Genomic DNA, 27,033 nt, shown 5'->3' with positions numbered 1-27,033 from the left:
TCGCTGGGCTTCCGCTTGAAGGTTGCCGAGGTGCATGACGTGCACATGGTGATAAGTGGCGAGAGCGTGTGTGACGAAGTACCCCCCTGCAGGGTTATGATCTATTCGAATAGCCGCGTCCGCGGATATGGACTACTTGGAGACCTATGTTGTTCATAGATAACTTCAATGGCTACTCATAAAATTGTCAAGATAAGCGTGAGTGTCGTGGACGGCAATTCCGTATGGAGACGGAATGATTCCTTGATGGTGTATTGTTGTGGTGTTAGTGGACTCGTGTGCGAGAAATCAAGTTGTCAAAATTATTTTAAAATGCAAGTTGTCTAGCCACGAGTCAAATGCTGGCTTCCCGCATGAAACCCCACAATACCTTTTGATACATTTCATGAGTAGATAGTTATCCTAAAGTCTTGCTGAGTACCTCCGTACTCATGTTTGCTTAATAAATGTTGCAGAGGTTGCTAATGACCCTAATGGAGAGTTCTTCGTAGACATCGACGACGACTAGTAGCTGGTGTCCCAGCTACGATCTGGCCCTACGTTGGGTCTGTAGTATAGTCAGGCCATGTGCCTTCTAGTTGCACCTTTCTGTACTCAGACAGTTTTAAACTCTTCCGCTGGCTTGTAACTGAATGACTGCTATTATGGGTCGTGAGACCCTTAATGTGTAATATTATGTGTGTGGCTCTTCCGAGCCTCTTAAATAAAGTTTGTATGTTTATGGTTATGTTGTGATGCCATCGATGTATCTATACATATCGGTATGCCATGCGTACGTGTGTCGTACTTGATATGTATGAGGTTCGATTACCTAGTCGTGAACTTTAGTAGCACTCCTTACAAGGAAATGCCCCTTTGTGATCCAACGAGCCTTGGTAGTTCGCTACTGCTCCGGACACTTTGGTTGACCAGCATGTGTCATTCTTAGCTGCTGTGTCTGTCCCCTTTGGGGAAATGTCACGCGATGTAATGGAGTCCTTGTAGCTTGCTACGAATCGTCTACACTCGCTGGTGACCGACACCTGCTTTGTTTGGTCATGTATGCCTGTCCTTGTGCGGTACTGCCACTTTGGTTTGTGACTAGACTTGTCGATCCGGGTTCTTTGACATTGGAATGCTAGCGACACTATTGCATACGTGAGTCAAAAGACGCAAACGGTCCCGGCTAAGGTAAGGCTGCAGCCGTGGAGTTAACCGTGCGTGAGACCGCAAAGAGATGCGATGTGTTACAGGCTGGATTCCTATGACCTAGGATCGGGGTACCGACATAAACATAAAGTGATGCCAAACTTAAATGTTATATGATATTTACTATTGCCTGTTAAACTACATGACTTTGAGCTAATGGTCTCAAAATGCCGTCATGATAGCAAAGATTAGCCATTTGGCTGAAAACCACTGCCGTTATAGCTTCTGTATGCATGAAAATTATATTAGTGATGTAACCCAAACATATCGCGACACCGATGTTTTTTGTTACCGATAGCGTGTTGCCAAGTGACCATCAGAGTATACCTCTTACCGGTTGCATGGCGTCTGCACATACTAGTGACGTGGGGCAACACGCTGCCGATGATGGTTTTGGCACGCCACTACTAAGCTTTCCTGCCATAGAGTCATCCATGCCATAGAGTCTGCCTGTCCTGAAGGATACTGATGCTCTGATGATGTATCAACAAGACATCGATGATGTTTTTGGCACGCCGCTACTAAGCATTCCTGACATAGTGTCAGCCTCTCCTGAAGGATACTGATGTTCCGATGGCGTATGGATGGTTGTCTTCCTTCAACATTTCCAGTTTGAAGACTGTATTCTTAACATTGTTTAGCTTTTGATATGAAAAACATTCTCATTTCCCCTCTTCACAGTTGCACTGACACATAGGCCTATCGTTAGTTTCTTTCTTCAGAGCAATTTTAGTTTACATGAATTGATTTATATTTCTACTTAGGTTTGGTTCCTATCTAGTGACTTACATAGCTCTAGCCTACGACATGGTTGTAGCTAACACCCTCTTTAGGAAGAGAGAATCCCATCTAGTGACGTTTAGTAGTGGTCTATGTTGGAAATATTCCCTAGAGGCAATAATAAATTAGTTATTATTATATTTCTTTGTTCATGATAATCGTTTATTATCCATGCTATAATTGTATTGAATGAAGACTTATATACATGTGTGGATACATAGACAAAACACTGTCCCTAGCAAGCCTCTAGTTGGCTAGCCAGTTGATCAAAGATAGTCAGGGTCTTCTGATTATATACAAGGTGTTGTTGCTTGATAACTGGATCACGTCATTAGAAGAATCACGTGATGGACTAGACCCAAACTAATAGACGTAGCATGTTGATCGTGTCATTTTGTTGCTACTGTTTTCTGCGTGTCAAGTATTTGTTCCTATGATCATGAGATCATATAACTCACTGACACCGGAGGAATGCTTTGTGTGTATCAAACGTCGCAACGTAACTAGGTGACTATAAAGATGCTCTACAGGTATCTCCGAAGGTGTTCGTTGAGTTAGTATGGATCGAGACTGGGATTTGTCACTCCGTGTGACAGAGAGGTATCTCGGGGCCCACTCGGTAATACAACATCACACACAAGCCTTGCAAGCAATGTGACTTAGTGTAAGTTGCGGGATCTTGTATTACGGAACCAGTAAAGAGACTTGCCGGTAGACGAGATTGAAATAGGTATGCGGATACTGACGATCGAATCTCGGGCAAGTAACATACCGAAGGACAAAAGGAATGACATACGGGATTATATGAATCCTTGGCACTGAGGTTCAAACGATAAGATCTTCGTAGAATATGTGGGATCCAATATGGGCATCCAGGTCCCGCTATTGGATATTGACCGAGGAGTCACTCGGGTCATGTCTGCATAGTTCTCGAACCCGCAGGGTCTGCACACTTAAGGTTCGACGTTGTTTTATGCGTATTTGAGTTATATGGTTGGTTACCGAATGTTGTTCGGAGTCCCGGATGAGATCACAGACGTCACGAGGGTTCCCGGAATGGTCCGGAAACGAAGATTGATATATAGGATGACCTCATTTGATTACTCGAAGGTTTTCGGAGTTACCGGGAATGTACCGGGAATGACGAATGGGTTCCGGGTGTTCACCGGGGGGGCAACCCACCCCGGGGAACCCATAGGCCTTGGGGGTGGCGCACCAGCCCTTAGTGGGCTGGTGGGACAGCCCAAGAAGTCCCTATGCGCCATAGGAAGAAAATCCAAGAGAAAAAAAAGAGGAGGTGGGAAAAAGGGGAAGGACTCCTCCTTCCAAACCTAGTTGGATTCGGTTTGGAAGGGGAGGACTCCCCCCCTTGGCTCGGCCGACCCCCTTGGGGCCTCTTGAGCCCTAAGGTAAGGCTCCCCCTCTTCCCCCTATATATACGGAGGTTTTAGGGCTGATTTGAGACAACTTTGCCACGGCAGCCCGACCACATATCTTCACGGTTTTACCTCTAGATCGCGATTCTGCGGAGCTCGGGCGGAGCCCTGCTGAGATTAGATTACCACCAATCTTCGGAGCACCGTCACGCTGTCGGAGAACTCATCTACCTCTCTGTCTCTCTTGCTGGATCAAGAAGGCCGAGATCATCGTCGAGCTGTACGTGTGCTGAACGCGGAGGTGCCGTCCGGTCGGCACTAGATCGTGGGACGGATCGCGGGACGGTTCGTGGGACGGTTCGCGGGGCCGATCGAGGGACGTGAGGACGTTCCACTACATCAACCGCGTTCACTAACACTTCTGCTGTGCGATCTACAAGGGTACGTAGATCGGAAATCCCCTCTCGTAGATGGACATCACCATGATAGGTCTTCGTGCGCGTAGGAAATTTTTTGTTTCCCATGCGACGTTCCCCAACAGTGGCATCATGAGCTAGGTTCATGCGTAGATGTCTTCTCGAGTAGAACACAAAAGTTTTTGTGGGCGGTGATGTGCGTTTTGCTGCCCACCTTAGTCTTTTCTTGATTCCGCGGTATTGTTGGATTGAAGCGGCTTGGACCGACATTACTCGTACGCTTACGAGAGACTGGTTTCATCGCTACGAGTAACCCCCTTTGCTCAAAGATGACTGGCAAGTGTCGGTTTCTCCAACTTTAGTTGAATCGGATTTGACTGAGGAGGTCCTTGTATAAGGTTAAATAGAAATTCATATATCTCCGTTGTGGTGTTTGCGTAAGTAAGATGCGATCCTACTAGATACCCATGGTCACCACGTAAAACATGGAACAACAAAATTAGAGGACGTCTAACTTGTTTTTGCAGGGTATGCTTGTGATGTGATATGGCCAACGATGTGATGTCATATATTGGATGTATGAGATGATCATGTTGTAATAGATAATATCGACTTGCACGTCGATGGTACGGCAACTGGCAGGAGCCATAGGGTTGTCTTTAAACTAACATTTGTGCTTGCAGATGTGTTTACTATATTGCTAGGACGTAGCTTTAGTAGTAATAGCATGAGTAGCACGACAACCCCGATGGCGACACATTGATGGAGATCATGGTGTGACGCCGGTGACAAGAAGATCGTGCCGGTGCTTTGGTGATGGAGATCAAGAAGCACATGATGATGGCCATATCATGTCACTTATGAATTGCATGTGATGTTAATCCTTTATGCACCTTATCTTGCTTAGAACGACGGTAGCATTATGAGGTGATCTCTCACTAAAATTTCAAGACGAAATTGTGTTCTCCCCGACTGTGCACCGTTGCGACAGTTCTTCGTTTCGAGACACCACGTGATGATCGGGTGTGATAGACTCAACGTTCACATACAACGGGTGCAAAACAGTTGCACACGCGGAACACTCGGGTTAAGCTTGACAAGCCTAGCATGTGCAGACATGGCCTCGGAACACATGAGACCGAAAGGTCGAACATGAATCGTATAGTTGATATGATTAGCATAGAGATGCTTACCACTAAAACTATTCTCGACTCACGTGATGATCGGACTTGAGATAGTGGATTTGGATCATGTACCACTCAAATGACTAGAGAGATGTACTTTTTGAGTGGGAGTTCTTAAGTAATATGATTAATTGAACTAATTGTCATGAACATAGTCTAATGGTCTTTGCGAATTGCGATGTAGCTTGCGCTATAGCTCTACTGTTTTTATATGTTCCTAGAGAAAATTTAGTTGAAAGTTGATAGTAGCAAACTTTGCACAGGATTGTCCTCGTTGCTGCGCAGAAGGCTTATGTCCTTAATGCACCACTCAGTGTGCTGCACCTCGAGCGTCGTCTGTGGATGCTGTGAACATCCGACACACACATTTCTGATGACTACACGATAGTTCAGTGCAAAATACTTAATGGCTTAGAAGCAAGGCGCCGAAGACGTTTTCAAACGTCAAGGAACATAAGTGATGTTCTAAAGAGATGAAATTGTGATTTCATGCTTGTGCCCTTGTTAAGAGGTACGAGACCTCCGACAAGATTCTTTGTCCAAAAAGTAAAGCAGAAAAGCTCAATCGTTGAGCATGTGCTCAGATTGTCTGAGTACGACAATCGCTTGAATCAAGTGGGAGTTAATCTTCCAGATGAGATAGTGATGGTTCTCCAAAGTCACCGCCACCAAGCTGTGAGAGCTTCGTGATGAACTATATCAAGGATATATACAATGATCCTTGAGCGATTCGCGATGTTTGACACTGCGAAAGTAGAAATCAAGAAGGAGCATCAATAGTTGATGGTTAGTAAAACCACTAAGTTTCAAGAAAGGCAAGGGCTAGAAGGGATACTTCGTGAAACGGCAAAACAATTGATGCACTAATGAAGAGACCCAAGATTAAACCCAAACCCGAGACTAAGTGCTTCTGTAATGAGGGGAACATTCACTGAGGAGGAGCAACTCTAGATACTTGGTAGATAAGAATGCTGGCAAAAGTCGAAAGAAGTATATTTGATATACATGATGTTGATGTGTACTTTACTAGTACTCCTAGTAGCACGAGGGTATTGGATACCGGTTCGGTTGCTAAGTGATTAATAACACGAAATGAAAGCTACGACATAAACGGAGACTAGCTAAAGGCGAGGTGACGATACGTGTTGGAAGTGTTTCCAAAGTTGATATGATCAAACGTCGCACGCTCCCTCTACCATCGGGATTGGTGTTAAACCTAAATAATTGTTATTTGGTGCTTGCATTAAGCATGAACATGATTGGATCGTGTTTATTGCAATACGATTATTCATTTAAAGAGAATAATGGTTACTCTATTTGCTTGAATAATCACCTTCAATGGTTTATTGAATCTCGATTGTAGTGTTACACATGTTCATGATATTGGTGCCAAAAGATATGAGGTAATGATGATAGTACCACTTACTTGTGGCACTGCCGCTTGAGTCATGTTGGTATAAATTGCATGAAGAGGCTCCATGCTGATGGATCTTTATACTCACTTGATTTTGAATCACTAGTGACATGCAAATCATACCACATGAGCAAAGCCTTGTTTTCATTGAGATAAAACAAGATAGTAACTTGTTGGAAGTGATACATTTTGATGTATGCAGTCCAATGGGTGCTGAGGCACGCAGTGGATATCATTATGTTCTTACTTCAATGACGATTTGAGTAGATACAAGAGTATTTACTTAATGAATCACAAGTCTGAAATATTGAAAAGTTCAATTCTGTTTCAGAGTGAAGTTCGTCGTAACAAGAGGATAAACGATCTACGATATGATCATAGAAATGAATATCTGAGTTACGAGTTTTGGTACGCAGTTAAGACAATGTGGAAATTGTTTCGCAGTTCATGCCACTTGGAACATCATAGTGTGATGATGTGTCTGAATGTCATAGCCACGCACTATTTGGTATGGTGCATGCTATGATGTCTCTTATCGAATTACCACTATCGTTTGTGGGTTATGCATTAGAGACAACCGCATTCACTTTAAATAGGGCACCGCGTATTTCCGTTGAGATGACACAGTATAGACTGAGGTTTAGAGAAATCTAAACTGTCGTTTCTTGAAAGTTTGGGGCTGTAATGCCCCAAGTGTAGAACCTACCCTTTTTGGACCTACTTCATGTGGGACCACCTTGTCAGAGATTATGATGTTAAGTTGGTACCATGATTTCATGTGTGTTCCTTGCTATTTCCTTCTCATGCATGCATGCATAGCATATCATTGCATGCCCATGTGCTCTTGTTGTTGCAAAGTGGCCATTGGATTACATGTGGTATTTGTGGTCATGATGTTGGATGTGATCTTGTGATAACATGTGATGATGATGTGTAGAAATAGTGGTTGCTTGGGATTCCAAAGCTCTTTGCAAATTTCAAACCCTTTCCCTTTCCTATTTTCTTTTGTTCAAGATTCCATCCTTACAAGAGCTGTTTTAAAATGTCTTGGTTTTAGAGGTTATTGTGGGGATGATGATGTGATGATGTGGAGTTTTTATTGTGGTCTTGAGGGTGTTTATAAATCACAAAACAGTATACTTAGTGCTGTTTTGTATTTATTTAAATGCCCTATAAAATTCCTTTAGCATTTTATTGTAAAAGCTTAGGTATTTTTAGGCCCAGGGTCATTTTTTTGTTTTGGCTTTATAATCAGCATTAGTCCTGAGAGTTTCTTTTCTTTCTCTGTTTTTTAACCTAATTAGGAATAATTCCAAGGGTGTTTCTTTTTTTCCTTCTCTGGTGGGCTCCCTCCCACTCAGCAGGGCTCAATACCTCCTCCGAGGCCCAATACCCCTTCGCTGCAGCAGCCCAGCGCCGTCCCTCTTCCTCCTCCCGTCGACGTCATGTTGTACGACTCCACCTCCTCCACAGATTCGCCATGGCATGATCCTGTGGCTCCAATGCCTCCCCCGAGGTAATATAAGAGGAAGGGAACCCTCCTCCTCCCCTAGGGTTCCCTCTCCTTCTCCCCAGCGCTGCCACCTCCCTCCTTTTCTCTTCCCTCTCCCTGGTAAGGCCTGTAGTCTAGCAGCAGAGAGAGAGAGGGTGGAGCTCACCGCATCTACCCCGCGTACGTCGCCGTCCGGCGAGTCCGCCATGTCCAGGGGCTCGGGGGTGCACCTTGCGCTCCATTCCCGCCGTCGCTGAGGACGAGGAGCGTCCTCACCGACGAGCACGAGCCCGTCTACGGCTCGGCCCCGGTGGTCTCTCCGTCCTGCTTCGGTTCGACAGGGCAGGAACTTCCCCGAGCACCTTCTTTCTCTCCGGTCTTCCTCCTCCTCTGATCGGTGCCTCCTTCCGTTCCCTAGGTGAGCCGGTCCTCTTCCTCCCTTCCCCCTCGGTCTAGATCCGCCGTGGCCCTCCTCGTATCTCGCTGTTCGCGGTAGCCAGCAGGAGAGAGTAGTTGTGCTCGTGGTGTGGTGCAGTAGACGCCGGCTGTGTGTGCATGTTGGGTAGCAGAGGTGCCTCCCCCCTCGTGGTGCAGAGCAGTGGACGTGTAGGCGGCTCCCTTCATGGGCAGCAGCGGCGACGTTCTGCCCGACGTCCTCCCTGACGCCGGCGTGCAGAGTGCAGGCTCAGGTGCCCATACTAGCTTAGCCGCGGTTCTCCCGTGTTCTAACAGTTGACTATCTGTAGCGCAGTGGTCGGAACCTTGGGCTTACTAACAGCAGGTCGTGGGTTCGACCCAGGGAGAAAACCCTCCCCTTTTTTGTTGTTTTCGTCGGCTCAGTAGCAGCAGCATCAGGGCACCTTAACCTGGTTGGGCTCCCCTCTCTGTCGAGTAAACTGGAGCAGCGCAGTGGAATTGTATGTGGGTGTGGAACCAGGGGCTCTGGGGTTCGAATCCCAGAGAGCCCCTGATTCTTTTCCTGTTTCTTTCTTGCTGTTTTTTTTGTTGTTTTCCCTTGCCTTGTGTGCTACTCCATGCCTAGTTCAATGGGGTTCCAATGCCTTATTTTTTTCAACATCCCTGTTGTTTGATGGAGGTGTGAGAGAAGGCATGTATGTAGGGTTTGTGTGATGGTAGTAGTGGTGTGGATCTAGGTGCATGTGAGTTTATGCTTGAGGTTGAGTGTGTGTGCAAGTGTGTGTGTAACCCTACACACATGCTTGTGCAATTGCACAAGCCTTGAAGTTTAAGCTTTGGTGGAAGTAGTTTGTGATGTGTGTGTATTAGCTTGTGGTTGCACTAGTATAGATATGATGTGAGTGTGTTTCCCTTATGCTTGGAGTTGGGTGCTTGCTCCAAGTGATGCTAGTGTGTTTGATGTGTGTGAGAGCCTCACCCATGACAAGGCATGAAGTGCATTGATGTGCACATGAGTAAATAGTGTGTGATGGTGTTGGATTCATGATGGGAGTGTAGCTATTGTATGTTCTAACTAGATTGAGTAGGACTAGCTTTATGTTATGCTAGATATGTGTGTGTGTGTGGACCTTCCCACCTTTGCAAGTGGTGCACCTCCTCATGTTTAATATGAGAGAGAGCATGTTGTGTGTGTGGGGTTGGCTTGTGATAAGCATTGGTGTTGTTGATGTGCATGACACAAACATGGGGTTCAAACCCCCATGTCACTTTGTCATTGTGAACATGAACTCTACCTTGGTAGTTGTTGTCTTAGTAGGGTGCTTTATGGAGTTGCATATTCAGTTTTGTTGCAAGTTTGGTCTTTGATTCCATGGAATAGGTGGAGCCCAAGGGCATGAGTTTTTGTGTTAGTAGTAGGGGTTTTGCTCTACACCATAGTGGTGTCAATTACCTCTTGGTTTTATGTGTGTGCAAACTATGCCTAGACAAAGTGGGCATGTGGCTGGAAAAATTCCAGATTAGTGAACTCTGAAATTTCACTAAGTCTGGGATTCTGGAAACATTTTCTTCCCCTATAGATGAGGATGTTCTGGTCATTCTGTTGAGAACTAGCCTTAGTTCAGTGCTAGGATTTTGAACCTGGTATGTTTGTGAAGCTCTCTGTCAATTTTCAAGTCATTTGGAGTCCAGTAGGTTGTGTTTTGATTGCTGTCAACAAGCTTCAGAACAGAGACAGAAACTCAGGTGCAGGAATTTTCATTAAGTCCCTGAGATCTGATGGTTTTGGGAAAGTTTGTGGCCTTGTATCTTCTAGAGTTTAATTCCTTTTGCTGTGATTCTTGCTGGTGCTTGTAGTGTTCTTGGTTGGCAACAGCCACATATATAATTTGTCATGTTTGAAGGCCTGTAGCTATGTTGCATGTAGCTCCCAAATAGCTAAGATGCAGATTATGGCAGATTATGTAGTTTTGTCATTTTGATCGAAGTGTGTGCTTAATTGATGTTGTGGTGTTCTCCCTTGCTCCAATTAATTCATGTTGGGTTGTTACATGTCTTGGCAACCTGGGAATACCAGATTTGTGCCAATTGTGAGTGTGGTGTTGAAACTTCCACGTAGAGCTTCATATCTTGTTTCGTTGATTCCCGTTGATCCGTAGCTCCCTTTGCAATGTTCTTTATATGGTTTCACACCGTTTTCACGAGCCGCATCTGTTCATGTCATTCCCATGCATGTCAAAATAGCTTAGTGCACAGTTCTGTCCAGAAACTTGCAGTAGTTTATTTTGCTTGTGCTAGTAATAGAAATAGTGGTGCATGCTCAACTTTCATCTCATGCATCATGTGATTGTTGCATCTTGTGGTGCTGCTGTTCATTGGTTGTTATTCTTGTGTTGGGTAGCACTGGGATCGGAGAACGAATACGTGGAGTCAGGAGAGTACGTGCAGGACGAACCAGAACCATTCCAAGCTGAGGATATCACAGGCAAGATGATATGACCTTGATTCCATTTCTAGACTTGTTATGCTAGTTTCGTTTTCATGTCATATTGCTCGCTGCCTACCACTGAATTTAAATTGCCTCTTCATATGCCATGAGCCCAAACACCGTACTCCTTCCTAGCAAACTTGTATGGCTAAGTAGGCTTGCTCAGCTACTAATGTTAGCGTTGCTAGTTGCAGGTGTTTTGACTCATGTGATGACATGAGCTTGATATCATTATATTAAATTCTGTTATTTATTTAATGCACCTATATACTTGGTAAATGACGGGAGGCCTAGCCTTTTGCCGGGTGCTTTGTTCCGTTATTGCCGCCTTAGTTACCGGTTACCGGTGTTTGATTCCATAATGATCGCTCCTAACACGTTCGGGGTTGTTATGGGGACCCCCTTGGTAAATCGCGTAGTGCTAAGGCTTGTCCGGCAGGACCCAACTTTGGTTTTAATCTGCTAATCACATAATAATCTGCATAGGGAATAGCTACCCCGAGGAATTTAATCAACAACCCGGGCCAGTGCTCCTCATGAGTGTTGGCCCCACCTGAGCGATGTCCGGGGCCCCACTGGTCACCCAGAGGTTTAGCCATCTCGACGTCTAGCTCATCTGTCGTGTCCTGAGACTGAGATACGCGGCTCTTATCAGGGTCGTCGACACGACGGGAGGTCCTGCTAGCCTTGTCTTACCTTAGCGGTATATCTTGTGTATAGGAATCCCAGTGAAGCTTTGGTTTCCCCCAGAGTTGAGGTTTTCCTCTAAGGAATCCGACGAGATCACGAGATTCGTGATAGAGGATGCCTTTGCGGCCTGTGTTCGTTTGTGAAGGACTAGTTGGAGCACCCCTGCAGGATTTAATCTTTCGGAAAGCCATGCCCGCGGTTATGTGGCAACTTGGAATATTTTGTTAACATCTGGTATTAGAGAACTTAAACATAAACTAATAAAACTACCAACCGTGTGCGTAACCGTGACTGTCCCTTCGAAGATCTCTCTTCGGTCGGGAACACGGTGGGGTTATGAATGCCGTAGGTAGGTGTTCAGGATCACTTAGTGATCAAGTAAATCCGACCGTTAGTGTAGACCACCTTCCCTTATACTTTGCGTAAGTTAGCCACTTGATCAAGCATAGGTAACTGCAGCCTGATACACTTCACCCTTACCTTACCCAATAACATGACTAGTTCTGGCACCAAGGTCTTAGATTGATGAGTCCCCGTGGCTCACGGATTCCTCCGAAACTCCCAGCAGGTACAGGTACCCCAGAGACAGATGATCCCGACGGCACCCAGCTGGCGTGGCAGTACGACGAGGAGACAGACCGCCTTTACGTGAACTATCCAGAGGACTGAGCCGTGGTCGTGATCGTGGGCCTGCAGCAGGGTAGCATAGCATTTTCCATGTTTTGTAGTCCGTACCGGAACTACCTTGTTTGTATCTGTGTTGTACTCTGAGTTATTAATAAGAAGACAGTTGAATCCCGAATTGTCTACTTGTATTATTATTTTGTGCTATGTTACTTGCTTGCGAAACGCTTAGATGCGCTTCTTTCCTATTCGGGGGCCTCGACCCCCAGATCGGAAAGGACCGCATCTTGGTCGTTACAGGGGCTTCGACACTTATGTGAAAAAGTTTCAGTCTGATAAGCTCGAACCCAAAGCGGATAAATGCATCTTCATAGGATATCCAAAACAGTTGGGTAAATCTCCTATCTCAGATCCGAAAGCAAAGTGTTTGTTTCTAGAAACGGATCCTTTCTCGAGGAAAGGTTTCTCTCGAAAGAATTGAGTGGGAGGGTGGTAGAACTTGATGAGGTTATTGAACCATCACTTCAACCAGTGTGTAGCAGGGCGCAGGAAGTTGTTCCTGTGGCACCTACACCAATTGAAGTGAAAGCTGATGATGGTGATCATCGAGCATCGGATCAAGTTACTACAAACCTCGTAGGTTGACAAGGTCGCGTACTACTGCAGAGGGGTACGGTAACCCTGTCTTGGAGGTCATGTTGTTGAGCAACAGTGAACCTACGAGTTATGAAGAAAACAATGGTGGGCCCGGATTCCGACAAATGGCTGGAGGCCATGAAATCCGAGAGAGGATCCATGTATGAAAACAAAGTGTAGACTTTGGAAGAACTATTTGATGGTCATAGGACTATTGAGTAACGATGGATCTTTAAAAGGAAGACAGACGATGATGGTGATAAGTCACTATTAAGAAAAGCTCGACTTGTCACAAAGATGTTTCCGACAAGATCAAACAGTTGACTATGATGAGACTTTCTCACTCGTAGCGATGCTAAAAGTCTGTTAGAATTATGTTAGTAGTTGCTGCATTATTTATGAAATATTTCACATAGGATGTCAAAACATTGTTTCCTCAACGGTTTCCTTGAGCAAACATTGTATGTGATACAACCAGGAGGTTTTGTCGATCCTAAAGATACTAGCAAGTATGCAAGCTCCAGCGATCCTTCAATGGACTGATCCTAAAGAGAATAGACGAAGGTCGTCTTCTATGCCTTGGCCGTAGACTCTGAAGTATGCCATGCTGGGTACCGCACCTGATGTGTGCCTTGACTCAAAGTCTGTTGAGAGGTACAGAGAGTGATCCATGATTGAATCACTGGCAGCGGTCAAAATATATCCTTAGTAACTGATGGACTAAGGATTTTTTTCTCGATTATGGAGGTGGTTAAAGAGTTCGTCGTAAAGGGTTACGTCGATGCAAGCTTTGACACTAATCTGAATAACTATGAGTAGTGAAACGGATTCGTATAGTAGAGTAGATATTTGGAGTATTTCCGAATAGCACATAGTAGCAGCATCTATAAGATGACATAAAGATTTGTAAAGAACACACGGATCTGAAAGTTTCAGAACCGTTGACTAAAACCTCTCTCACGAGCAAGACGTGATCAGACCCCATAATTATATGGGTGTTGGATTCATTGGAATCACATGGTGATGTGGACTAGATTATTGACTCTAGTGCAAGTGGGAGACTGTTGGAAATATGCCCTAGAGGCAATAAGAAATTAGTTATTATTATATTTATTTGTTCATGATAATCGTTTATTATCCATGCTATAATTGTATTGAATGAAGACTTATATACATGTGTGGATACATAGACAAAACACTGTCCCTAGCAAGCCTCTAGTTGGCTAGCCAGTTGATCAAAGATAGTCAGGGTCTTCTGATTATATACAAGGTGTTGTTGCTTGATAACTGGATCACGTCATTAGAAGAATCACGTGATGGACTAGACCCAAACTAATAGACGTAGCATGTTGATCGTGTCATTTTGTTGCTACTGTTTTCTGCGTGTCAAGTATTTGTTCCTATGACCATGAGATCATATAACTCACTGACACCGGAGGAATGCTTTGTGTGTATCAAACGTCGCAACGTAACTGGGTGACTATAAAGATGCTCTACAGGTATCTCCGAAGGTGTTCGTTGAGTTAGTATGGATCGAGACTGGGATTTGTCACTCCGTGTGACGGAGAGGTATCTCGGGGCCCACTCGGTAATACAACATCACACACAAGCCTTGCAAGCAATGTGACTTAGTGTAAGTTGCGGGATCTTGTATTACGGAACGAGTAAAGAGACTTGCCGGTAAACGAGATTGAAATAGGTATGCGGATACTAAGGATCGAATCTCGGGCAAGTAACATACCGAAGGACAAAAGGAATGACATACGAGATTATATGAATCCTAGCACCGAGGTTCAAACGATAAGATCTTCGTAGAATATGTGGGATCCAATATGGGCATCCAGGTCCCGCTATTGGATATTGACCGAGGAGTCACTCGGGTCATGTCTGCATAGTTCTCGAACCCGTAGGGTCTGCACACTTAAGGTTCGACGTTGTTTTATGTGTATTTGAGTTATATGGTTGGTTACCGAATGTTGTTCGGAGTCCCGGATGAGATCACGGACGTCACGAGGGTTTCCGGAATGGTCCGGAAACGAAGATTGATATATAGGATGACCTCATTTGATTACCGGAAGGTTTTCGGAGTTACCGGGAATGTACCGGGAATGACGAATGGGTTCCGGGTGTTCACCGGGGGGGGGGGCAACCCACCCCGGGGAAGCCCATAGGCCTTGGGGGTGGCGCACCAGCCTTTAGTGGGCTGGTGGGACAGCCCAAGAAGGCCCTATGCGCCATAGGAAGAAAATCAAAGAGAAAAGAAAAAAAAAGAGGAGGTGGGAAAAAGGGGAAGGACTCCTCCTTCCAAACCTAGTTGGATTCGGTTTGGAAGGAGAGGACTCCCCCCCTTGGCTCGGCCGACCCCCTTGGGGCCTCTTGAGCCCCAAGGAAAGGCTCCCCCTCTCCCCCCTATATATACGGAGGTTTTAGGGCTGATTTGAGACAACTTTGCCACGGCAGCCCGACCACATATCTCCACGGTTTTACCTCTAGATCGCGTTTCTGCGGAGCTCGGGCGGAGCCCTGCTGAGATTACATCACCACCAAGCTCCGGAGCGCCGTCACGCTATCGGAGAACTCATCTACCTCTCCGTCTCTCTTGCTGGATCAAGAAGGCCGAGATCATCGTCGAGCTGTACGTGTGCTGAACGCGGAGGTGCCGTCCGTTCGGCACTAGATCGTGGGACGGATCGCGGGACGGTTCGCGGGGCGGATCGAGGGACGTGAGGACGTTCCACTTCATCAACCGCGTTCACTAACGCTTCTGTTGTGCGATCTACAAGGGTACGTAGATCGGAAATCCCCTCTCGTAGATGGACATCACCATGATAGGTCTTCGTGCGCGTAGGAAATTTTTTGTTTCCCATGCGACGTTCCCCAACAGTCTACACTCTAGCCAGATTGATTTTGTCCTCTCTAGAAGAGAAGACAGACGCACTTGCATTGATTGTAAAGCGATACCTGGAGAGAGTGTTGTCCCTCAACATAAGCTTGTGGTTGCTGACTTCCGCTTTAGGATTCGTGTCCAACGGGATAAGCGCGCCAAAGTCGCTAGAACGAAGTGGTGGAAGCTCAAGGGGGAGGCATCCCAGGCTTTCAGGGAGAGGGTCATTAAGGAGGGCCCTTGGAAGGAAGGAGGCAATGCAAACTTGATGTGGACGAGTATGGCGACCTTCTTGCGGGAGGTCGCTGTAGAGGAGTTTGGGGTGACCAAGGGAAGTAGAAGGGAAGCTAAGGACACCTGGTGGTGGAACGATGAGGTCCAGAAGGTTATTAGGGAGAAGAAGGACTGTTTCAGATGCCTATATCTGGACAGGAGTGCAACTAACATGGAGAAGTATAAGGTGGCGAAGAAGGCAGCAAAGCGGGCGGTGAGTGAAGCGAGAGGTCGGGCGTATGAGGACCTCTTCCAACGTTTAAACACTAAGGAAGGCGAAAGGGACATCTATAAGATGGCCAAGATTAGGGAGAGGAAGACGAGGGATGTCGGCGAAGTCAAATGCATCAAGGACGGAGATGATCAGCTTCTTGTGAAGGATGAGGCAATCAAGCGTAGATGGCGGGAGTACTTTGACAACCTTTACAATGGAGAGGTTAATAGCTCTACCATTGAGCTAGACGACTCCTTTGATGATACCAGCATGTGCTTTGTGCGACGTATCCAGGAGTGTGAGGTTAAGGAGGCGTTAAAAAGGATGAAAGTAGGCAAAGCGATGGGTCCTGATGGTATCCCCATCGAGGTGTGGAGAGGCCTTGGAGACATAGCGATAGTATGGCTAACTAAGCTTTTCAACCTCATTTTTCGGTCAAACAAGATGCCCGAAGAATGAAGGCGGAGTATTTTAGTACCAATCTTTAAGAACAAGGGGGATGTTCAAAGTTGTACTAATTACCGCGGAATCAAGCTGATGAGCCATACTATGAAGCTATGGGAGAGAGTCATTGAACACCGCTTAAGAAGGTTAACAAGCGTGACCAAAAACCAATTTGGTTTCATGCCTGGGAGGTCTACCATGGAAGCCATCTTCTTGGTACGACAGCTGATGGAGAGATACAGGGAGCAAAAGAAGGACCTTCATATGGTGTTCATTGATTTGGAGAAGGCCTATGATAAGATACCTCGAAATTTCATGTGGTGGGCCTTGGAGAAACACAAAGTCCCAATAAAGTACATTACCCTCATCAAGGATATGTATGATAATGTTGTGACAAGTGTTCGAACAAGTGATGGCGACACCGATGACTTTCCGATTAGAATAGGGCTACACCAAGGGTCAGCTTTGAGCCCTTATCTTTTTGATTTGGTGATGGATGAGGTCACAAGGGATATACAAGGAGATATCCCATGGTGTATGCTCTTTGCGGATGATGTGGTACTAGTCGATGATAGCCGAACGGGGTTAATAGAAAGTTAGAGTTATGGAGGCGGACTCTAGAATCGAAAGGTTTTAGGCTTAGTAGAACTAAAACTAAATACATGAGGTGCAGTTTTAGTGCTACTAGGCACAAGGATGGAGAGGTTAGCCTTGGTGGGCAGGTGGTACCGGAGAGAGACACGTTTCGATATCTGGGGTCCATGTTGCACAAGGATGGTGATATCCATGAAGACGTGGGCCACCGAATCAAGGCTGGGTGGATGAAGTGGCGCCAAGCTTCTGGTGTACTCTGTGACAAGAGAGTGCCACAAAAGCTAAAAGGCAGGTTTTATAGGACAGCTATCCGACCTGCGATGTTGTATGGCGCGGAGTGTTGGCCAACCAAGAGACGACATATCCAAGAGTTAGGTGTAGCAGAGATGCGCATGTTGAGATGGATATGTGGCCACACAAGAAAGGATCGGGTACGGAATGACGATATACGAGAGAGACTTGGGGTAGCACCGATTGAAGAGAAGCTGATCCAGCATCATCTCAGATGGTTTGGACATATTCAACGGAGACCATCGGAAGCGCCGGTGCATAGCGGACGGATAAAGCGTGCTGAGAATGTTAAGAGGGGTCGTGGTAGACCAAACCTGACATGGGAGGAGTCCGTTAAGAGAGACCTGAAGGTTTGGAATATCGACGAAGACTTAGCCATGGACAAGGGTGCGTGAAAGTTAGCTATCCACGTTCCAGAACCATGACTTGGTTTCGAGATCTTATGGGTTTTAACTCTAGCCTACCCCCAACTTGTTTGGGACTGAAAGGCTTGGTTGTTGTTGTTGTTGTTTGGTTCCTATACTTAATATTTCAAAGGAAGGCATCAGCTCATATTTAATAGGAAAAAATCTACCCTGCGAACAAAATTGACATCACCTTCACTGTAGAATTTGAGACACATGCCATCTCATTTCATATAACTGTCCTACCCCACGGAAATGCAATGAACCGAAGAAAAGCATTCCAGTTCTTTTAGTTATGGCCAACGAAATGCGTAAAATGGAATTCCTTCAAATGTCCCTCTTTGGAGCTTTACATCTTGCTCGTGCAGAAGCAACAATGAGATGGGTGATGAGGGGAAGTATCAGGTGATCCAAACACTAACATGTTCCACAAATTAAGTGTGTCAAACAATCCTAATTTTTCCACACTTAATGGAATTCAAAAAGTCACAAGTGCAATGAGCTCACGAAAAAATGGAATTGATACGCTGAGTTCATTAGTTCACCTCACATAATAACTTAGACACTTCCGGTCTATCTGGGAATATGGAACTTGTTTCCACTTACAAAATGAAGGACATGATAGGAGCTATATACACAACGGGCTCTCACAGGTTATAGGCCTCCAAAGAGGCGAACGGCGTCATTCATACTCTGTAAAGCAGCAGCTGGACCGAAGCAACACCAGCCGGATCACGCATCCTCTTCCATCTGCTTATTGGCTAGCTGTGGTCCACATTCATCCCAGTTCTTCTGGAGTGCCCCTACTCTGGCCATGATGTAAGGTTCATCTACGCAATTTACCTACACATACAGAGTAACACAGCAGCAGCTAAATTGGCTGGGTTTTCCGACGTCAACACGTTTTAATATGCTCAGCCCTCACTGAGTTGGTGTGGATGCAAGTCTCACGACACCGTCCGCCCATAGCATATAGAGGCAATGTAAAGATTCTTGGCCCATTTCTCCTACAAAAGGATATGACTATTAGTGCTGTGACTGAGTTGGGGTTGGGAGGGGGAAATAGCTCTGTAGCAACAACAAACAGTACAGAATAATAAATCCTGGTTGAAGTGAATTATGATGAGAAAAGGGGGTATCAGAACAGTTATGGTTCAACTACTGCCCTGTCCACAAACATGCAATTGCAAGTGCACATCAAAACAGAACCAGATGACAGCTATTAACTTCTCATAGTCCAGAACTCGTCATGTTAGTAATGAAAATGCACTAAGAACAAATGATATGGTCCTACCTTCACATGGTTGCTTGGGAAAGCCGATGTTCTGAGAGTTTCTTGTGTCTCGTCCATCAATTTTCTTTTGGGAATGCTCAATATAAAAGCAGCTTGATCACCAGTGGCTGCTGTAGAAGTTATTCTATATCCATTCTCCCATCGTCGGTGGATCCCTTCACTGGGATAAAGAAAATCCAATTCTACTACCTGCATTATATAACAGAGGAATGAAGTGGCAATAATTTGATTTCGAACAACAGGCCTTGGTTTCGCCTGCTCTTTTACAAGCCCATTGTATAATTCACATTTAACTCGTGTACAATTTTTTAATCAATTGTCACAATACCTGTTCAGAATATCCAGAGTTCCTTGACATAACTACACCCCAGCGGGTCCCTGCTGTAGTCATTGATGTAACATGAAATCCTTCTTTCCATTTCTTGTTGATCCACTTGAAGGGGAACGATTCACTGACTTTGTAAGACTGTTGAGTGTAAGGGGTTCCTGGAAAGAGTAAACGACCAGGCTCGATTAACCCCGTTCATGCCAAATATCAGCAACAAGGAAAAATTAAAAAGGGAAACAGGGAATCCAATACATGGACAAAACAGTCAGCTCTACCATTGATTGGAAACGCTAGCACAGTTTTGGGAAGCACAAGCAGGACAAATACTTGAATATTGATGTTTCTCAATAAATATAACAAACATCCATTTGTGTTATTTCTTTATTTTGTTTGTTTTATTCGCCAATAAATGACAACTGTTTGGCAAAACAATAAATTGAACAGACCTTTTTTTTCGAGAAACACAAAAGACTCTTTGCGTTTCATTTCATTGAAAAGATGGAAAGTACAATCCTCCTAAGAGACTGGTTATACATGACCACCAATAAATTGAACAAACCTTTTGACATGACAACCAAGGAACTTCCGTTTGTTGCTCCTGCTATGGCACTGATGTAGTAGTTATTTTCCCACTGCTCCATAATCCAGTCCTAGAGAACAATAAATAGGAAACTTAGGAGCCCGAAATAAGAAAGCAGAATGCTCAAGAGTCAGTAATATACCTTATGAAGGAATATTGGTGAAAGTTCGTAAACTTGGGATGTGAACCCGGTTCCAGCATCCATAATAAGGGCCCAGAGATTTGCTGAAGATGCTACCGAACTAATAAACAATCCATCTTCATTCCCTTTCTCTATGTGTTGATGAAGTCGGGCTTCTGCTACATTGTAATGATACCTGAGACGGAGAAAAACAGGGACGTTACCAGAAGGTGGCAATTTGAAAACCATGGTTGTGACTAAATAAGTAGCTGGGATAAATATAATGTGCTTATGTGCTTGATTTCTATTACTTGTTCAAAACGGCAAATCACAAATGATATTCACATGATTTTCTGGTACATCAGAAACATCAACAGTGTTCAGGAGAAATTCTTAGTAGCGCACTTGTGCAAATGTAGCATCCAGCAAACCTTGACACAAAGCACACAAACAACTCACAAAAATCTTGTCTGAAATAACTACAAGCTTGCCAAGAAGTTAAGTACCCTATGCATCACGTGCCCCTACTTTGAAGTCGGAACTATTTACAAACAAATTTTAGGCTATCTATCACACAAAAAATGCTAAAAAGGTAGAGCAGATTGTGGCAACTGGCAAGTGAAGATTCATAACATGTGCAACCTACAAAGCCATGATATATTGTGTTACCTCTGTTTCATGGGCCTCTTAGCATTATATACTGAAATCCACTGATTTGCGGGGCTTCCCAGTCGAACTTTCTTCCTCGGTTGTTCATCTTCTTCATGACTTACTCTTCCTCGTTTTTGTCCAGCCTACAATGAAAAATAACCAAAGGTCAAATTAAACAAGCTCATTCTATAAATGAGTAATGCACCAGACGAGTATGAAATCAGATCTATAAAAAACAACCTTTAGAGCACCATCAATTCTAATAGGCCTCAAATGCTGGGGCTCAATCAATTCATCAAAGAGGGAAATAAGCTTCGGGTAGTTTGGTTCTTCATCGAATTTCATGTTTGTCACGGTTTCCAGAAAAAGTTTAAAAGGAGGTGCGCAGTAACAGCACATCAGATCTGGAGAGATAGACATTTTCTTCTTGCAAACAAGAAAGCTCTTGTTGTCCCCCTGCACATCATTTAGCAAAGGTCAAATACATCTTGCTCACGTTATGTGTACATAGATAGGTAGAGAGAGAGAGAGAGAGAGAGAGAGAATCATAATGAGTGGCTGTGTATTCTATCCACAATCTCAATTACATAATAACAGATTAATTTCACTTCACCCAACATGCATGTAAGGGGGCAGAATACATAGTCCACTGAGATATGATCCAAACTCATCAGCACGACCAGAAGCTATAGTAACGAATTATGAGTTTCTATCCAAAGAAAAAAAAAGAAACCTGATAGCCCTGCCAAGGTAACCTTCCTCTGAGTAGAAATATCAATGTGTATGCTAGTGATTCCAGATCATCCCTTCTGCTACCAGTGCGGCCCAAATGGGCATGCACACTAGCATATCTTATTGTGCCCCTGTCCAAAAGAAGGTAAACAATTGGTTGATCTCAAAACTGATTGGAAATGAAAAATAATTGATCCTTAGATAAAAACAAACCTAAAAATATCAGGCCTCTGATCGTAGTCAACATGTTGCCCAGACGATGTTTCCTTCCATTTCGATGCTGACAGTGCAAATGGTAGGAGTGAGTACTTCTCTATATGATATTAGGTATTACCTCCGTCCCAAATTACTTGTCTTGATTTTTCTAGATACAGATGTATCCAACACTAAAACATGTCTGGATGCATCCCTATCTAGACAATTCTAAGACAAGTAACTCAGACGGAAGGAGTATTCAATACAGTTAAGGCAGAGAATACTTATGTGTTGTGTGTAAAAAATTACTCAACTCTTGGCAAAGAATAATGAATTAGCTATCACAAGAAATTTGCCACGACATACCCAACCCAAGGTCAATCAGAAAAAGCTTCTTCTCATCAGGTGATCCAGGTTGGCCAAGTAGAAAATTCTCTGGCTTAACATCTCCATGAACAAACCTGCAAAATATTTCGGTAAAAATATATAAAGCTGGAAAGCTGCATCTCAAAGCCAATTTAGTAAGACATTGGTTACCCCTTTGCATGAAGTTTCTCAAGGATAGATATAGCCTCTACAGCGATGCAAGCAACCATACTTATAGTCATTCTGATCCAAACATTAGTTATCACTCAGCTGTTCTAATTTAAAAACAGATAAGACAGAAACAGAAAGCAAATAGGTGCATCCATCTTACGTTTGCCCTAAAGAATTCCAAACATCCCAAAGGCTAGGGCCTAGTATATCCATTACCTGAAACAGCAATATAATTCAGCTCGTGGTAACAACAGAACTTTCTCGAATGGATTAGATAACATTTATACAACTAACCAGCACATAATAGTCCCCTTGACGGCCTTTGTAGTGAACCCACGGTATACCATAACATCCGTTCAGAGAGCTTAAACAAATGCACAACAAAACATCAGAATTAGTGGGGAAGTAGTTTGGTGGAGCAAATAATAAGACTGGTTCTCCTCAGTTGTGAACAGCAACAAGAAGACAACCTTCTTTATATTTCAAGAATACTGCAAAATCAATTTTAAGAACTACAAATGAAAGCAAGTTTTAGGTTTGTCCTAAGTCAACTTCTTTAAGTCTGACAAAGTTTGTAGAAAAAAATACTAATATCTACATAGTATGAAAACATATTTTATATGAAACTAATTTGGTGTTGTACATGTTGATAGATTTTTACATAGACTTAGTCAAACCTAGAGAAGTTTGACTTGGGACAAATCTAGAACTTGAAATATTTTGAAACAGAGGGGGTATAATGTAATTACCTATAAACTTGCCACTCATATGGAGGGCCATAATTGCACCCCTTACTGTTGCGGTGCTCAAATTTCAAAGCAACCTGCAATGAGAGAAGACAACGCTCTTACCATCATATTATATTCGAATAGCAAATTTTGAAGACAAAAGGAAAAGCAATAAAGAAAAACCTCATAAGCATCTGGTCCAGTTCGCTCCGTTCCACCAGAAACTCTTCTGCCAACATAAACCTGCCCAAAACCACCCTTGCCCAATTTCCGCTCTACCTTATACTGTGGAGAATGGCCTACTTGAACCTGCAAAAGGTAAGAAAATAAATATACATATTCCACTGGATGACTAACTTTATATTCATGTATACTTGGTTCGCATCATGTCACTTGCATTTCAAATTACCACTACCCACAAGAATTATCGGTTCATTTAAATTGCTGACATGTACTACACAAAGAAAATTTCACGAGCTTTAGGGTATGTTTGGTTTTAGCAGTTTGCCCTACCAAATACCTGGCTAGCCAGAATTTTGGTCAACCTATTCCTTGCCTGTGATTTGGCCAGCATTGCAAGCAAAATGAACTAGGCACTGTCAAGCCAAAATATTTTCAATATCCAAAGGAACACCAAAGTTTTGGTCCAAAAAAATGGTAAGGTAGGCACTGGCTGCCATCCAAACATACCCTTCCAGGCATCCAATGATAATTTTCTCTTGTTATAAATGAAACAGATGGAGTATCATTCAGAAGAAACCCCAGAAAACAGAATTGCAGGCTGATGCACCTACCCTGACAGCAGGGCACTTCGTTGCCAAAATTAATCACCTCCACCATCGTATTTAGGGCCCAACCCCCAATTTCATTTTTCCGGGATTTTTAGGCCTAATGTCCCAAGCACTATTACTGCTCCCTCTTTCATGGCGCACATTCCCTCTTATCCCCCCTTCATATGGAATGTGTAATTAATGTTTTGCATGCAGACTTCGGCAATCCTTGATTTTCATTGGGCATGCAAGGTAGAAAAGGAAGGAGAGAAAAATCTCATGCAAGGAATGCCCAACGTGCACCCTGGTATTAGCGCAAAGAATTAACACAGAGGGAGACGAGCAGCTTAGCGCATTAATCAGACGCTTCGCACGAGGTGCTCACAGTGCCCAGAACAATCTGCCGAGGGAAACTGAAGGAATCACTTGGTCAAATTCTAATCCCTATAACTGCTCCAACTTTGCTATACATTGGTAGCGAGATTTGAAAAGTTGGCCCCAGATAAACGGGTGGAGGGAGCAAACCATGTGTCCCCGATTGGATCCAATTAACTACTATTATTTCCTACTATTAAGGTATCTGATATTAAGGGAGAGAACTCTTCTAACATGAAAAAGATACCCATCATTTCTAGTACATGGTGTTCTCAAGGAAAAAAATTAATTAATTCATATGTGGTTTTCTCTTCCTCCACGTGGATCAGCACGCTTTCGATGCAATTTAGAAACAGATATAACCAGAGCTAAGAAATGCAAGTATCAATATCAGCATACAATTTGCTGGTTCTCATGGAGCAATAGAAAGATTACAAGTAATGCCAACATAAGTGTGAGGACAAGGACAATTTTGATTTTTTTTCAATTACATCTTGTTTTACGGTCTTCACTACCTTATAAATGGGAATGGGCAAGGCGCAGTTCGTTCACGTCTCCCACCTCCCTTTTCACTTACTTTAAAAATCTCTAACAAAGTATAATAAGCTAAATAAATGAAACACCGTGAAGCATGACATAAAGCAGGGAGGTGTACGCCAGCAAGGCAGAAGTTGAATGGTGTGGTGGGCGTAGGTGAAGTGTGAAGCAGTCAGTTATATATTCTTTTAGGTAGCAAAGCAAGTGCATATAGCTAGTTGTTCTACATAATTAAGTTCAAAATTCCAACACAAATAGCTCCATATGAGAAGGTGCTTTTGAACTACTCCCTCCGTCCCACAATATAAGAGTTTTGCAAGCTATGTTAGCTTGCAAAACGCTCTTATACTGCGGGACGGAGGGAGTAACATTTATAGGCATAACTTCTTTTTAGGGAAACCATTCATAGACATAACTGATAAAGCTCTATTATGATAGCATTTAGCATAGGCCACGTGAAACCGTGACAAAATATAAGATTTGTCGTTATCTTCTAAACCATGACACCACAAGGAGAGCAGCAAATCAAAACACACAAAATAGTATGAGCCATAGTGCATTTGAACAAATACCTTCTCTGGGACTGGAGATGCATCATCTTCACCACCACCGATCTTCTCAGGACTCACGCCATCCATCTTCACAACCTTATCAGCAAATTCCTCGATGCGCTGTGGACCACCCACAGCACCTCCACCAACAGCAGCTCCAGGAAGAACACCAAAAGGCTGGTCTGGATCCAAGTCAATCACAGGAACACCTCTCCCTCTTCCTCCTGCCCTTCCCCTCCCTGATCCTCGGCCTCCACCTCTCCCACCCCTTCCTCTTCCGCGTCTTCCTGCCACCGTAGGCGCTGTCACTGCCAAGTTCTCTGCCGGGTCCTGTACGTCGGGATCCTCAGCCTTCCTCGACTTCAACCGAGATTGTCGAACTCCACTACGCAACTCTGGCATCCTTTCTCCCCATGCACTTCCTACCACATACTAATCTGCCACTCGAAATCAACAACAGCATGGGTTAGCACAAACATACTACATTCTACCAGCGAGCAATCAAACACAACTTACTGCTTAAAACATGAAATCCCACATCCAGGATAAAAAATATTTATCAAGCCTGTAGAAAAACGGTTCTCCTTTCTACTACTCCATAGCCACCCAAAACAGCTGCACAAGGTCACGGCCCTTGTTTCTTCCCCGGCCGCAAATCTAACACCACGAACTACGACATAGATTCGGCCACCAATGTTCCAAAACAGTACTCATCCCCAAATCCTATCCTGATCTCTTCGACACAGATTTCCCTCACCAGAACCGATCAAAACCTAGGCGCAACACCCACATACGCGTCGCCGCGTCATCGGGACCCGTCCGATCATCCCGGAAAACCGTGGCCCAAGCCAGCCGCCGCCACAGGGACACGCGCAGCAACCCAAATTTGCGCCACGGAAACAGGGAGATCGGCGGGCGCGGGAACGACCCCCGCGCGATCGGACGCGATGGACTGGAAGATCGGACTCCCAGGAGGCGATCGCCCGCGGCCGCGGCCGCCGCAGCCGCCGACACGGGAGGCAATCGACGACGCACGCGGCACCGGGCGATCGGAGAGAGGGGAAGAAGACGGGGACGGGAAGGGCACGGAGTGCGGGACTCGGCGCTCACCTTGGGGGTGGAGACCGTGCGGCGGCGGCGGCGGCGAAGAGGAGGCGGCGGGGAGAGGGGGAGGTTGGTGTTTGGTGCCCCGCAGAGGCGCACACACATACACGCACGCCGCTGTGGCTGTCTGGACTGGAAGGGAGAGGAGGAGGCTTTGGCTTTTTGAAGCCTTCGCCTTCGCCTTCGCGTTTTGCGTTCTTTCTTTTTTTTTTCGTCCCAAAAAATTGTTTTCCTCTGTCAGTCGCTTGGATGGGAGGCAGGGGCTGAATGCTCATGCGTGCGTGCTCGCTCCGGCTGGATTTAAGGGACAGGATTAGCCTCGGGGGAGTCATGGATAACGTGGTTTGCCCGGTGGGCCCGGCAGGTGTCTACTACCAGCATGAGCGAGATTTTTCGCTTATGAGTTTTTCTTATAATATCTTTATCTTTACCTATTAATAAAGCAAATATAGCTTCTGTCGTCCGTTATAAAAAATACCCCTAAAATTTGCGTGAATTACCTCTTGTGCCACCAGTAAGTGAAAACACCGATTCGTTAGCTCTTCTATTTAATTCAAGACCGCAGTCCCGCTACCTCATTACAAGCAGATGGTCTGTGCTCTAGGTTCCACCCTAGAGACCACGGTTCGAATCCTCCTTCTCCCACCTTTTCTCACTCGGCGGGCCCAGCCTTTAGCTTTTTTTTCTTCTTTTTTCAGTTCTTCTATGTTTTTTTCTTTTT

General features: G+C 44.6%; 1 protein-coding gene across 2 annotated transcripts; it reads right to left on the bottom strand.

The window, feature by feature from the left end:
* Positions 1-18,307: 18,307 nt before the first annotated feature.
* Positions 18,308-26,580, bottom strand: LOC123444530 (casein kinase 1-like protein HD16). 2 transcript variants are annotated; one of them, XM_045121270.1, is made up of 18 exons: positions 26,319-26,580; positions 25,230-25,645; positions 23,159-23,284; positions 22,997-23,070; positions 22,542-22,611; positions 22,408-22,463; positions 22,248-22,319; positions 22,077-22,171; positions 21,729-21,795; positions 21,517-21,646; positions 21,024-21,239; positions 20,802-20,926; positions 20,154-20,328; positions 19,991-20,081; positions 19,432-19,589; positions 19,104-19,292; positions 18,735-18,816; positions 18,308-18,652 (listed from the first exon to the last, which is right to left on the bottom strand). In XM_045121270.1, the coding sequence occupies exons 2-17, from the start codon at positions 25,608-25,610 to the stop codon at positions 18,757-18,759; spliced, it is 2,085 nt and encodes a 694-aa protein (XP_044977205.1). In that variant the 5' UTR covers positions 25,611-25,645; positions 26,319-26,580; the 3' UTR covers positions 18,308-18,652; positions 18,735-18,756. The 2 variants fall into 2 exon arrangements, with proteins under 2 accessions (XP_044977205.1, XP_044977204.1); XM_045121269.1 differs by having other exon boundaries at positions 18,308-18,816.
* Positions 26,581-27,033: the final 453 nt, after the last annotated feature.

Source organism: Hordeum vulgare, chromosome 3H (genome assembly GCF_904849725.1).
Source record: "Hordeum vulgare subsp. vulgare chromosome 3H, MorexV3_pseudomolecules_assembly, whole genome shotgun sequence".
NCBI classification, from domain to species: Eukaryota; Viridiplantae; Streptophyta; class Magnoliopsida; order Poales; family Poaceae; genus Hordeum; species Hordeum vulgare.
The sequence above is the reverse complement of the archived record's forward strand: the minus strand, read 5'-3'. Positions and strand labels throughout refer to the sequence as shown.

What these genes read in the sequence shown, in the direction of transcription:
- LOC123444530 (XM_045121269.1), bottom strand. Translation starts at nt 25,610, where the DNA reads ATGCCAGAGTTGCGTAGTGGAGTTCGACAATCTCGGTTGAAGTCGAGG. An exon ending in TCTGATTGACCTTGGGTTGG is followed by an intron (nt 21,796 to 22,076) that starts GTATGTCGTGGC and finishes TTGCACTGTCAG; the next exon opens with CATCGAAATGGAAGGAAACA. An exon ending in TACCTTGGCAGGGCTATCAG is followed by an intron (nt 21,240 to 21,516) that starts GTTTCTTTTTTT and finishes AATGATGTGCAG; the next exon opens with GGGGACAACAAGAGCTTTCT.